Here is a 14,115-nt window from a genome sequence, read left to right on the forward strand (position 1 = left end):
GTTCACAAACGCTCTCCATCCAACCTCACTGAGCTCGAGCTGTTTTGCAAGGAGGAATGGGCAAAAATTTCAGTCTCTCGATGTGCAAAACTGATAGAGACATACCCCAAGCGACTTACAGCTGTAATCGCAGCAAAAGGTGGCGCTACAAAGTATTAACTTAAGGGGGCTGAATAATTTTGCACGCCCAATTTTTCAGTTTTTTATTTGTTAAAAAAGTTTGAAATATCCAATAAATTTCGTTCCACTTCATGATTGTATCCCACTTGTTGTTGATTCTTCACAAGAAATTACAGTTTTATATCTTTATGTTTGAAGCCTGAAATGTGGCAAAAGGTCGCAAAGTTCAAGGGGGCTGAATACTTTGCAAGGCACTGTATACACTATATTGTCAAGAGTATTGGGACGCCTGCCTTTACACACACTTGAACTTTAATGGCATCCCAGTCTTAGTCCGTAGGGTTCAATATTGAGTTGGCCCACCCTTTGCAGCTATAACAGCTTCAACTCTTCTTGGAAGGCTGTCCACAAGGTTTAGGAGTGTGTCTATGGGAATGTTTGACCATTCTTCCAGAAGTGCATATGTGAGGTCAGGCACTGATGTTGGACCAGAAGGCCTGGCTCGCAGTCTGCGCTCTAATTCATCCCAAAGGTGTTCTGTCGGGTTGACTGTGCAGGCCAGTCAAGTTCATCCACCCCAAACTCGCTCATCCATGTCTTTATGGACCTTGCTTTGTGCACTGGTCCTAATTATTTGGTGGAGGGGGGATTATGGTGTGGGGTTGTTTTTCAGGGGTTGGGTTTGGCCTCTTAGTTCCAGTAAAGGGAACTCTTAAGGTGTCAGCATACCAAGACATTTTGGACAATTTCTTGCTCCCAACTTTGTGGGAGGAGTTTGAGGACGGCCTCTTCCTGTTCCAACATGACTGCGCACCAGTGCACAAAGCAAGGTCCATAAAGACATGGATGAGTGAGTTTGTGGTGGAGGAACTTAACTGGCCTGCACAGAGTCCTGACCTCAACCTGATAGAACACCTTTGGGATGAATTAGAGTGGAGACTGCGAGCCAGGCCTTCTCGTCCAACATCAGTGCCTGACCTCACAAATGTGCTTTTGGAGGAAGAATAGTCAAACATTCCCATAGACACTCTTCTAAACCTTGTGGACAGCCTACCCAGAAGAGTTGAAGCTGCTATAGCTGCAAAGGGTGGAGCCAACTCAATATTGAACCCTACGGACTAAGACTGGGATGCAGTTAAAGTTCATGTGCTTGTAAAGGCAGGCGTCCCAATACTTTTTGGTAATATAGTGTATATTATATCTATAGTAATGCTCTAGAGCACATGTGTCAAACACAAGGCCCGCGGGCCGAATCTAGTCCTCCAGGCCATTTCATGTGGCCCTCACACCTCTTCTGGAGCTGCAGTAGAGCTCCAGCCCTCCTTTGGGCCTCCTGCAGACCCTGCACTTTCTGCTTCCCAGCTCTGCCACCAACTTCTTCCAAGCAGCAACACAAGGTAAGGGGGTGCACTTTTATGTAAGAGAGTATGGGGGTGGACTCTAAACATCTGATTTAAGGGGTTTGGGATACTCTGGACATCTAGTACAGATGCAGCCGGCCCTTTGAGTGCAATCCTAATACGGCTCTCGATGAAGTTAAGTTTGACACCCCTGATCTAGAGCAAGGGACCCCAAACTTTCTAAACAAAGGGCCAGCTTACTGTCCTTCAAAATTTAGGAGGGCTAAACTGTGGCCAGTGGGGGCAGAAATTGTCCTGACGTCAGTGGGAGTAACAGTGGCCCATCTCTGGTATTATGGGGAGCAATAGTGGCCCATTTGTTGTGTCAGTGGAAGGAATAGTGCCCCAGAGCTGGATAAAGGCAAGAAAAGGGCCGCATTCAGCCCCTGGGCTACATCTTGGAGACTCCTGATCTAGAAAAAAAAAAAAGTCTCAGTGGATAACATGTACTTCTCATTGCAGAGAGTGACCGGCCAACGTGTGGCAACCAGATTGTAGAAGCTGGGGAACAATGTGACGTAGGGTTCAATGACAATGACACCTGTTGTTACAGCGCCAATGCTGAAGAGGGTCTACAGTGTACATTAAAACCAGGAAAACAGTGCAGGTGGGTGACATCATTAATAGCATCTATAAACATCGACATTCTTTCATTATAATAATGCAGCTTCACCACTAAGGGATTACTTGAGCTTTGTTATTTGCTTGGATTCTCTCCGTCACTTTTAGTAATATAGTGTATATATACACATACACTATATATATATATACACACAGATATCGCTCCCAACTATCCCTGATTTTGAGGAACTCTCCCTGATTTAGAACAAAGCCCCTCTGTCCATCTTTCTTCCTCATTCCTAGTGCTAAACCTTTCATCCAATTTCTAAATTGTTGTATCTGTAAATTTCAAAAGCCAGCATAAAGGAATAGTAGTGGTAAAAAAAGCACTTTTAAATTTAACTAATCTTTTTTTGTATAATTCTCCTTTAAGTGGGCGTAGCAGGGGGTGTGCCCTATACCTAAATACCTTTGCTTATAGGTGTCCCTCATTCCAATTTAAAAAAATTGGGAGGTATGATATATACTTTACATACCCACACAGTGCCAGGACAAGGTCATCCAGAGCCCAGGAAGAACATGCCAAACTGCGCCCCCTCAGTGCCGGGACAAGGTCTACTAGAGCCCAGGGAGAACATGCCAAACTGCACCCCCCTCAGTGCCGAGACAAGGTTATCTAGAGCCCAGGGAGAACCTTCCAAACTGCGCCCCTCAGTGCCAGGACAAGGTCATCCAGAGCCCTGGGAGATTATGCCAAACTGCAACCCCCAGATTCGGGAAAAGGTCATCTAGAGCCCAGGGAGAACATTCCAAACTGTGCCCCCCAGTGCCAGGACAAGGTCATCTAGAGCCCAGGGTGAACATGCCAAACTGCGCCCCCCAGTGCTGGGACAAGGTCATCAAGAGCCCAGGGAAAACATGCCAAACTGTGCCCCCAGTGCCTGGAGAAGGTCATCTAGAGCCCTGGGCGAACATGCCAAACTGCACCCCCCCAGTGCCGGGACAAGGTCATCTAGAGCCCTGGGCGAACATGCCAAACTGCACCCCCCCAGTGCCGGGACAAGGTCATCTAGAGCCTAGGGAGAACATTCCAAAACTGCACCCCCCCCCCCCAATGCTGGGACAAGGTCACCTAGAGCCCTGGGACGAACATGCCAAACTGCGCCCCCCAGTACCGGGACAAGGTCATCTAGAGCCCATGGAGAACATGCCAAACTGCGCCCCGGCACACACATATACGCATACTGTACATATATTGATTATAATGTATACCCAATAGGGGGGCCTTAAACCCTGATGCTAGGCGGATATGTTTGTTCTGACAGTGGGAATACAAGTGAATAACAGCACACAACCACCCCTGAGAGGTAAGGCTGCACTGTTATCATATATACTGTACATATGCATGTATTTATTATATTGTATATCTAGTGGGGGACTTACAGCCTGACACTAGACTGATGTGTGTATTCTAGTATTATAACACACATACACATATATGTATATACATACTGTATATATACCAATATTTAATGTATACCTAATAGCCTATAACCTCATCTCTGCAGTCCCAGCCAAGGACAATGCTGCAGCCAGCGGTGTGAACTTAAATCTAAAGGAGAGCGCTGTCGCGATGAGGCGGAATGCAGTTTTGCAGATGTCTGCACAGGAGAGTCAGCCAAATGCCCCATTCCCACCCCGAAGAGCAACTACACCTTGTGCAACTATGGAACCAGAATATGCCTGAATGGGGTAATAGGACAAAACCTTATTAGAAGTAATATCTCTGGGTGTACTGCTATGATGAGTATATAACACAGTGTACCTGCACTGTGTATAGTGTGTGTGATGTCTGTGTGTGTATGCCTAGGAGCTTTGTAATCAGCGATAGCCAAATGATGTCCAACAATAAACCACCATCCTAAAACTTTAACCTTCCAGGGATGAGACATCCGCATGCTCCATCACCAATGCTAACATCTTTTCCCCGACTTTATCTGGGCTCAGGGTCAGGGTCAGGAAGAAATAACTGCCATGCATGTGCACAGGAGTTCATTCATCCTGCCACTGAGGAGTGCCAAGAGTGGGGTTGCCACCTCATCCCTTTAAACCCGAACACATATTAATTACACAGGTTCTGAGGCTAATTTAATGCAGATAAAGCACCAAGTGAGTTTCATTACCACACTAATCAGCCACAGAACCTGTGTAATAGTACAGTATCTCACGAAAGTAAGTACGCCCCTCACATTTTTGTAAATATTTTATTATATCTTTTCATGTGACAACACTGAAGAAATGACACTTTGCTACAATGTAAAGTAGTGAGTGTACAGCTTGTATAACAGTGTAAATTTGCTGTCCCCTCAAAATAACTCAACACACAGCCATTAATGTCTAAACCGCTGGCAACAAAAGTAAGTACACCCGTAAGTGACAATGTCCAAATTGGGCCCAAAGTGTCAATATTTTGTGTGGCCACCATTATTTTCCAGCACTGCCTTAACCCTCTTGGGCATGGAGCTCCCCAGAGCTTCACAGGTTGCCACTGGAGTCCTCTTCCTCTCCTCCATGACGACATCACGGAGCTGGTGGATGTTAGAGACCTTGCCCTCCTCCACCTACTGTTTGAGGATGCCCCACAGATGCTCAATAGGGTTTAGGTCTGGAGACATGCTTGGCCAGTCCATCACCTTTACCCTCAGCTTCTTTAGCAAGGCAGTGGTCGTCTTGGAGGTGTGTTTGGGGTCATTATCATGGTGGAATACTGCCCTGCGGCCCAGTCTCTGAAGGGAGGGGATCATGCTCTGCTTCAGTATGTCACAGTACATGTTGGTATTCATGGTTCCCTCAATGAACTGTAGCTCCTCAGTGCCGGCAGCACTCATGCAGCCCCAGACCATGACACTCCCACCACCATGCTTGGCTGTAGGCAAGACACACTTGTCTTTGTACTCCTCACCTGGTTGCCGCCACACACGCTTGACACCATCTGAACTAAATAAGTTCATCTTGGTCTCATCAGAGCACAGGAGATGGTTCCAGTAATCCATGTCCTTAGTCTGCTTGTCTTCATCAAACTGTTTGCGGGCTTTCTTGTGCATCATCTTTAGAAGAGGCTTCATTCTGGTATGACAGCCATGCAGACCAATTTGATGCAGTGCGCGGCGTATGGTCTGAGCACTGACAGGCTGACCCCCCACCCCTTCAACCTCTGCAGCAATGCTGGCAGCACTCATACGTCTATTTCCCAAAGACAACCTCTGGATATGACGCTTAGCATGTGCACTCAACGTTTTTGGTCGGCCATGGCGAGGCCTGTTCTGAGTGGAACCTGTCCTGGTAAACTGCTGTATGGTCTTGGCCACCGTGCTGCAGCTCAGTTTCAGGGTCTTGGCAATCTTCTTATAGCCTAGCCCATCTTTATGTAGAGCAACAATTCTTTTTTTTTTTTCAGATCCTCAGAGAGTTCTTTGCCATGAGGTGCCATGTTGAATTTCCAGTGACCAGTGAGAGCGATAACACCAAATTTACCACACCTGCTCCCCATTCACACCTGAGACCTTGTAACACTAACGAGTCACATGACACCGGGGAGGGAAATGGCTAATTGGGCCCAATTTGGACATTTCCACTTAAGGGTGTACTCACTTTTGTTGCCAGCGGTTTAGACATTAATGGCTGTGTGTTGAGTTATTTTGAGGGGACAGCAAATTTACACTGTTATACAAGCTGTACACTCACTACTTTACATTGTAGCAAAGTGTCATTTCTTCAGTGTTGTCACATGGAAAGATAGAATAAAATATTTACAAAAATGTGAGGGTGTACTTACTTTCGTGAGATACTGTATATTTTCAGGTATAAAGGGATGAGGTGGCAACCCTAACCAAGAGTCTACACTGAGCTGTGCATGTGCATCATGGTATACATGCTAAAGCATCTTGCGAGGAGGAAGGAGATACAAAAGAGACATTTGTTTCACAAATGTCAGAAATATTTGTGCAAGCTGAATGAAAGGTTACTGTATGTTTTCCAATAGATTAACTCCTGTATCATTAGCACTACCTAGTGGCCAAAATGCAGTGTAATTTCCCCTTGAGGTATTTCAGAAAACCATACTACAATTTGGCCACTAGATGGCACTAGTGATAGAGGAGTTCATCTCTTCCAGTGTTAATTTTGTCGACGAAAATATTTTCGTCGACTAAATTAACACTATTTTAGTTGCCTAAAATACGACTAAAACTAAAACATTTCAGATGACTAAAATACGACTAAAACTAAAACAATTCAGATGACTAAAATACGACTAAAACTAAATGACATTTTAGTCAAAAGACTGACTAAAACTAAATTAAAAATTAACATTACTCTGCTGACCATTGCTAAATCGGCAACACAATTCCATCCAGAGCCTGTAATAATCGCACATTAACCACTTCTGGACCGGAAGGTTTTCCCCCTTTAATGACCAGGCCATTTTTTGCAATTCGGCATTGTGCTACTTTGACAATTGCGCGGTCGTGCGATGCTGTACCGAAATAACATTGATGTCCTTTTTTCCCCCACAAATAGAGCTTTCTTTTGGTGGTTTTTGATCCCCTCTGCGATTTTTTTTATTTTTTTGCGCTATAAACAAAAAAAGAGCGAAAATATTTTTTACTTTCAGCTATATAACATTCCCAATGAAAAAAAAAAAAAACAATTAAAAATCAAAATTTTTCATCATTTTAGGCCAATTTGTTTTCTGATACATATTTTTGGTAAAAAGAATTTGAATAAGTGTATATTGATTGGTTTGCGCAAAAGTTATCGCGTCTACAAACTAGGGGAAATATTTATGTCATACTTCTTTTTTTTTTTTTTCACTAGTAATGGCGGCGATCAGCGATTTTTAGTGTGACTGCGACATTGCGGCGGAGAGATCGGACATTAACTGACACTTTTGGGGGGACCAGTGACATTACTACAGTAATCAGTGCTAAAAATATGCACTGTTACTGTAATAATGACACTGGCAGGGAAGGGGTTAACACAGTGGATGAACAAAGGGTTAAATGTGAGCCTAGGGGAGTGATGGAGAACCTTGGCACCCCAGATGTTTTGGAACTCCATTTCCCATGATGCTCATCTACAATGCAGGGTACATGAGCGTCGTGGGAAATGCAGTTCCAAAACATCTGGGGTGCCAAGGTTCGTCATCACTGTCCGAGGGGATGTTTTCTAACTGTGAGGGGGATGGGCTTGTGAAATCAACACAGAGACCTGTGTTCCCAAATAGTAGGAACACAGGGGCTCTGTATTGATACCAGAGAGAAAAAGGGTCTGCTGTGTTTACAACAGCAGACCTCCGTTCTCTCTTCACGGGGCAACAGAGCTGGTGCAAGACTATTTTGCACCCTAGGCAAAACCAGCTACTTGCACCCCCCCCCCCAAAAAAAAAAAAAAAAAACTCACCCCTCCTAGCACACATCCTCTTTCCCTGCAAATTTTCCACCCTAGCACAAATCCTCCCCCCAAATCCCCCCTCCCAACACAAATCCCCCCAATCCCTTCTCCTAGCACAAATCTCCCCCAAATCCCCCCTCTTAGTATAAATCCCATTCTCCCCCCCCCCCCACAATCCTCTCTCTTAGCACAACCCCCCCCCCCACCCAATCTCCGCCCCCAGCAACAATCTTCTTCCTTCAATCCCCCCACCTAGGATAAATTCACCCAAGTCCCTCCTCTAGCTAAAACCTCTCCAAAATCCTCCCAGCTTACCATGACAGCTCATCTCTCGGAAGCAGGGAGCCAGGGAATGAATTAAACACTGAACATGCCGATGTAGGAGCGATTCTGTGTCATCTGCTTTATGGAGGATCGCTCCACTGACAGGAGAGGAAAGCACAGCCTGCACCTCCCGTCTCTCTCCTGTCATTTCTTCTTTGCAGGCTTCACTGCTCAGCAGTAAGGCACAGCATCCATGGAAAGACTGGCCTGGGGGGCACAACTGAAATCCAGGGGGCCTAGCCAACTCTAGCAACCCCCTAGATCTGGCCATGCCAGAGAGTAGGGAAACCAGTGGCCGTGACTGCGCCCTAGGTGCCAGTGCGGCCTAGGTGGCTGCCTAGTTTGCCTAGTGGTAGCACCGGCCCGGGGGGGCAATCGTGGCTTCCGGCCCTGTGGACCGGCTTCCCCGCTGGCGAGTGGGCGTGCACGCCCGCCCCCAGGATCGCTTCCGCCGTAGAGGTACAGCGATTTGCGGGAACCCGCCGACCTGCGCCCGTATAACTGCTGGTCGGCAAGTGGTTAAAGGAAATTTATGGCCACAGCATACACTTTATGACATCAACATTGTAATAACAAAGCAAACAATATATATATATTTTTTATATTCGGATATAAGTTTACTTGAATCAATCTCCTTTAACGTTGTGAGTGCTGCCTATCTCCTGGCCGTCTCTTCCCACAACTTCATATTGCAGCTTCTCCTCCATTTCTAAGGACTACATGTCCCATGGTACCTTGCTTGCCTGCAAGCAGTGATTCCTGTACTGACTCCGCCTCCTGAAGCTCCTCCTCTCCTCTGTAGTTTAGAAGGCAGGCTCTGTGAAATGTGTGACACAGCAGTGCCTACTTACAGGGCACAGTGACTACTTGTCACACAATTCAGGGAAGTAAATGTGTGGGGATCTTCACAAACTTTAGGATAGTTACATAGTTGATGAGGATGGTTCAGAGTAATAGGCGTAGGATAGAGATAATTGACATACAATGTGGAAATGAATATATGATGTTACAAACTGACCTGAGATAGGCTTTAACCTCCTTATTGGATGGAAGCCAAATTTTCATTTTGGGCGGAGTTTTGCTTTATAACCGGCCAATGACTGTATTGTATCTTCTTTTTCCTCAGGTGTGCAGCGCGTCTGTTTGTGTAAAATTTGGTTTGGAGCAATGTGATTGTACTACAGAGAACATGTATGAGATGTGCCAGCTGTGCTGCCAGATGCCAGGTAATCACAAAGTGACCGGCAATGAAGCTGGCTACACTTTGCAACCCGATGCAATCTCCTTTAACCCTCAGTGCTCATAGATGCCTAGATCAGTGTTTTATATTGAGGGGTCCTGTGAAGAGTCCTCAGGGGTGCTGAGGCAACAGTCCTGTCTGAGGGGGATCCTGTGCTAACTGCCCTGCGCAGAGAGGAGAGAGAGAGCACAGCACGCACCTCCTCCCGGCTCTCTCCGCCTCCCTGCTGCTACCTGTACTATTCTTATGGGAAAACTAAAGCTGTTGCCGGATATGTCCTTTCAGGTTTTCCATGGCAATAATATAGATAGAAGCAGGGGGGCAGAGAGAGCCGGGAGGAGGTGCGGGCTGTGCTCTCTCTCCTCTCTGTGCATGGGACTCGCACATTCGAATGTACAGGGGTTGATTACTGCCCCCCATCTCCTTTCTACACTTCTCCTGTCCAGGAAGCAGAAATTGTGGGTGTGGGGTTGGGGGGGGGGGTGATATCAAACCCTGTACAGTGGAATCTGAGCGCAATACTGTGTTAATTCTCATATACAGACAGGAGGGAGAAGGCGTGGGAATGGGGGGAAGGAAGTGCGCACAGCCCACACCTCCTCCCATGTCTCTCCTCCCTGTTGACATCTGTACTATTGCAATGACAAAACTGAAAGCTGAGTGGGCCGCCCGCCCATGGCCTCCCAGCTGCTACCTGTACTATTGTTATGGGAAAACTAAAGCTGTTGCCTGATATGTCTTTTCAGGTTTTCCTTGGCAATAATATAGATAGCAGCAGGGGGGCAGAGAGAGCCGGGAGGAGGTGCGGGCTGTACTCTCTCTCTCCTCTCTGCACATGGGAGTTAACACAGGGCCACTCTCACATCCAAATGTACAGGGGTTGATTACTGCCCCCCATCTCCTTCCTACACTTCTCCTGTCCAGGAAGCCGAAATTCTGGGTGTGGGGATGGGGGGGGGGGGTGTTATCAAACCCTGTACAGTGGAATCTGAGCGCAATCCTGTGTTAATTCCTATATACAAACAGGAGGGAGAAGGCCTGGGAATGGGGGGCGAAGAGCGCACAGCCCACACCTCCTCCCGGCTCTCTCCTCCTCCCTGTTGCCATCTGTACTATTGCAATGACAAAACTGAAAGCTGAGTGGGCCGCTCGCCATGTCCTACCAACCGATGATGTCAACGGTTGCTAAGGACAGGCCAGGCAACAGCTTTCAGTTTTGCCATGGTAATAGTATAGATAGCAGCAGCAAGGCAGAGAGGTGGGAGGAGGTGCTGGCTGTGCTTCCTCTCCTCTCTGCACATGGGAGTTTACACAGGATCACTCTCACATTCGAATGTGCAGGGTTTGATTATTGTCCCCCCCCCCCCCCCCCATCTCCTTCCTATACTCATCCTGTCCAGGAAGCAGAAATTGTGGATGGGGTGTAATCAAACCCTGTATAGCGGAATCTGAGCGCAATCCTGTGTTAATTCCTATATACAGACAGGAGGAAGAAGGCCTGGGAATGGCGGGGGGGAGGAGTAAGAGCGCACAGCCCACACCTCCTCCCGACTCTCTCCTCCTCCCTGCTGCCATCTGTACTATTGCATTGACAAAACTGAAAGCTGAGTGGGCCGCCCGCCCATGGCCTACCAACTGATGATGTCATCGGTTGCTAAGGACGTGTCAGACAGCGGCTTTCAGTTTTGCCATGGCAATAGAATAGATAGCAGCAGTGAGGCAGAGAGGTGGGAGGAGGTGCTGGCTGTGCTCCATCTCCTCTCTGCACATGGGAGTTTACACAGGATCACTCTCACAATCGAATGTGCAGGGTTTGATTATTGTCCCCCCCATCTCCTTCCTATACTTATCCTGTCCAGGAAGCAGAAATTGTGGGTGGGGGTGTTATCAAATGAAATCTGAGCGCAATCCTGTGTTAATTACTATATACAGACAGGAGGGAGAAGGCCTGGGAATGGGGGGGGGGACTGAAGGAACACATCAGAACTCAATGAGGAAAAATATCATGCTGGATATTTAAACCTGTATGGACTGGGTAATGTGTTAAGATCTATACTGGTATGGACTGGGCAATGTGTTAGGATCTATACTGGTATGGACTGGGTAGTGTGTTAGGATCTATACTGGTATGGAATGGGTAATGTGTTAGGATCTATACTGGTATGGACTGGGTAATGTGTTAGGATATACAGTGGGTACGGAAAGTATTCAGACCCCCTTAAATTTTTCACTCTTTGTTATATTGCAGCCATTTGCTAAAATCATTTAAGTTCATTCTTCTTCCTCATGAATGTACACATAGCACCCCATACTGACAGAAAAACACAGAATTGTTGACATTGTTGCAGATTTATTAAAAAAGAAAAACTGAAATATCACATGGTCCTAAGTATTCAGACCCTTTGCTGTGACACTCATATATTTAACTCAGGTGCTTTCCATTTCTTCTGATCATCCTTGAGATGGTTCTACACCTTCATTTGAGTCCAGCTGTGTTTGATTATACTGATTGGACTTGATTAGGAAAGCCACACACCTGTCTATATAAGACCTTCCAGATCACAATGCATGTCAGAGCAAATGAGAATCATGAGGTCAAAGGAACTGCCTGAAGAGCTCAGAGACAGAATTGTGGCAAGGCACAGATCTGGCCAAGGTTACAAAAAGATTTCTGCTGCACTTAAGGTTCCTAAGAGCACAGTGGCCTCCATAATCCTCAAATGGAAGATGTTTGGGACGACCAGAACCCTTCCTAGAGCTGGCCGTCCGGCCAAACTGAGCAATCGGGGGAGAAGAGCCTTGGTGAGAGAGGTAAAGAAGAACCCAAAGATCACTGTGGCTGAGCTCCAGAGATGCAGTCAGGAGATGGGAGAAAGTTGTAGAAAGTCAACCATCACTGCAGACCTCCACCAGTCGGGGCTTTATGGCAGAGTGGCCCGACGGAAGCCTCTCCTCAGTGTAAGACACATGAAAGCCCGCATGGAGTTTGCTAAAAAACACCTGAAGGACTCCAAGATGGTGAGAAATAAGATTCTCTGGTCTGATGAGACCAAAATAGAACTTTTTGGCCTTAATTCTAAGCGGTATGTGTGGAGAAAACCAGGCACTGCTCATCACCTGTCCAATACAGTCCCAACAGTGAAGCATGGTGGTGGCAGCATCATGTTGTGGGGGTGTTTTTCAGCTGCAGGGAGGACGACTGGTTGCAATCGAGGGAAAGATGAATGCGGCCAAGTACAGGGATATCCTGGACAAAAACCTTCTCCAGAGTGCTCTGGACCTCAGACTGGGCCGAAGGTTTACCTTCCAACAAGACAATGACCCTAAGCACACAGCTAAAATAACGAAGGGAGTGGCTTCACAACAACTCCGTGACTGTTCTTGAATGGCCCAGCCAGAGCCTGACTTAAACCCAATTGAGCATCTCTGGAGAGACCTAAAAATGGCTGTCCACCAACGTTTACCATCCAACCTGACAGAACTGGGAGAGGATCTGCAAGGAGGAATGGCAGAGGATCCCAAATCCAGGTGTGAAAGACTTGTTGCATCTTTCCCAAAAAGACTCCTGGCTGTATTAGATCAAAAGGGGGCTCTACTAAATACTGAGCAAAGGTCTGAATACTTAGGACCATGTGATATTTCAGTTTTTCTTTTTTAATAAATCTGCAACAATGTCAACAATTCTGTGTTTTTCTGTCAGTATGGGGTGCTATGTGTACATTCATGAGGAAGAAGAATGAACCTAAATGATTTTTAGCAAATGGCTGCAATATAACAAAGAGTGAAAAATTAAGGGGGTCTGAATACTTTCTGTACCCACTATATACTGGTATGGGAATGGGGTAATGTGTTAGGATCTATACTGGTATGGACTGGGTATTGTGTTAGGATCTATACTGGTATGGACTGGGTATTGTGTTAGGATCTATACTGGTATGGACTGGGTAATGTGTTAAGATCTATACTGGTATGAATATAAAAATATCAGTATACATTGAACAAGACAAATATTGCTCCCCAAAAGCAGAGTGAGAGCGGCAACAATCTAATAGTGGAACAGAAGATGGATAAGACAGGACATACGTGACATCCATTTGTGAGAAAAAGTTGAGTGTCTACATAAGACATAAGGGTCATTTGTTCACCAAAAATGGCAAAGGAACAACATCCAGGCAATGGAGGCAATATCATGCAGTCTGAACTACTCATGTCTTCATAATTCTGAGTTCACAAATGGAAGATATGAGTGGAAGGCCTGACCAAAACAAAAAAAAAAAAAAAAAAAGGGGGGGGGGGGGAATAATATAGACAGCCATGGCCTATACTGGTAATCTGGAGCCTACAAGAGCTCAGCGATGAGGGAGGGAAGCACAGAAGGGCAGTCGGCAAGGAAAATAGAGAAGGAGAGAGAGGGAGAAAGATTTAATATTATTACCTTCAGGAAGTAGTCTTCATCTGAAAGTTTATGTCAATGGCATCTCCAGCCTTCGTGTGATCTTTATTCTTTTCTCTCTTTATTTCTCTCTTTATTTCTCTCTCTTTCTTTATTTCTCTCTTTATTTCTCTTTCTTTCTCTCTTTATTTCTCTCTTTATTTCTCTCTGTCTCTCTTTATTTCTCTCTCTTTATCTTCCTCTCTCTCTTTCTTCCTCTCTCTCTCTCAAATTCAAATTCAAATAAGCTTTATTGGCAGGACCAAGTACATTTTAGTACTCTCTCTCTCTCTCTCTCTTTCATATGCAAGCTGAGGGTTTTTGGCAATGGCATCTCCAGCCTTCTTATCATCTTTCTCTCCTTCTTCTTTCTTTCTTTCTTTCTTTCTCTCTTTCTCTCTTTCTCTCTCTCTCTCTCTTTCTTTCTTTCTTTCTTTCTCTCTTTCTCTCTTTCTCTCTCTCTCTCTCTTTCTTTCTTTCTTTCTTTCTTTCTTTCTTTCTTTCTTTCTTTCTTTCTTTCTTTCTTCTTTCTTTCTCTCTCTCTTTCTCTCTCTCTCTTTCTCTCTCTCTCCCCCTCTTTCTCTCTC

At 45.8% G+C, this 14,115-nt stretch overlaps 1 protein-coding gene across 1 annotated transcript in view; it reads left to right on the forward strand.

Annotated features, from left to right (window-relative positions):
• Positions 1-14,115, forward strand: part of ADAM10 (ADAM metallopeptidase domain 10) — a 55,174-nt gene that overhangs the window by 30,785 nt on the left and 10,274 nt on the right. Inside the window, exons 11-13 of the mRNA XM_082271962.1 lie at positions 1,983-2,127; positions 3,650-3,833; positions 8,983-9,082. Coding sequence (XP_082128088.1) covers positions 1,983-2,127; positions 3,650-3,833; positions 8,983-9,082 — 429 coding nt within the window. The remainder of the gene's footprint in view (positions 1-1,982; positions 2,128-3,649; positions 3,834-8,982; positions 9,083-14,115) is intronic.

This window comes from Pelophylax lessonae (genome assembly GCF_965119305.1).
Source record: "Pelophylax lessonae genome assembly, chromosome: 1".
Taxonomy (NCBI): Eukaryota; Metazoa; Chordata; class Amphibia; order Anura; family Ranidae; genus Pelophylax; species Pelophylax lessonae.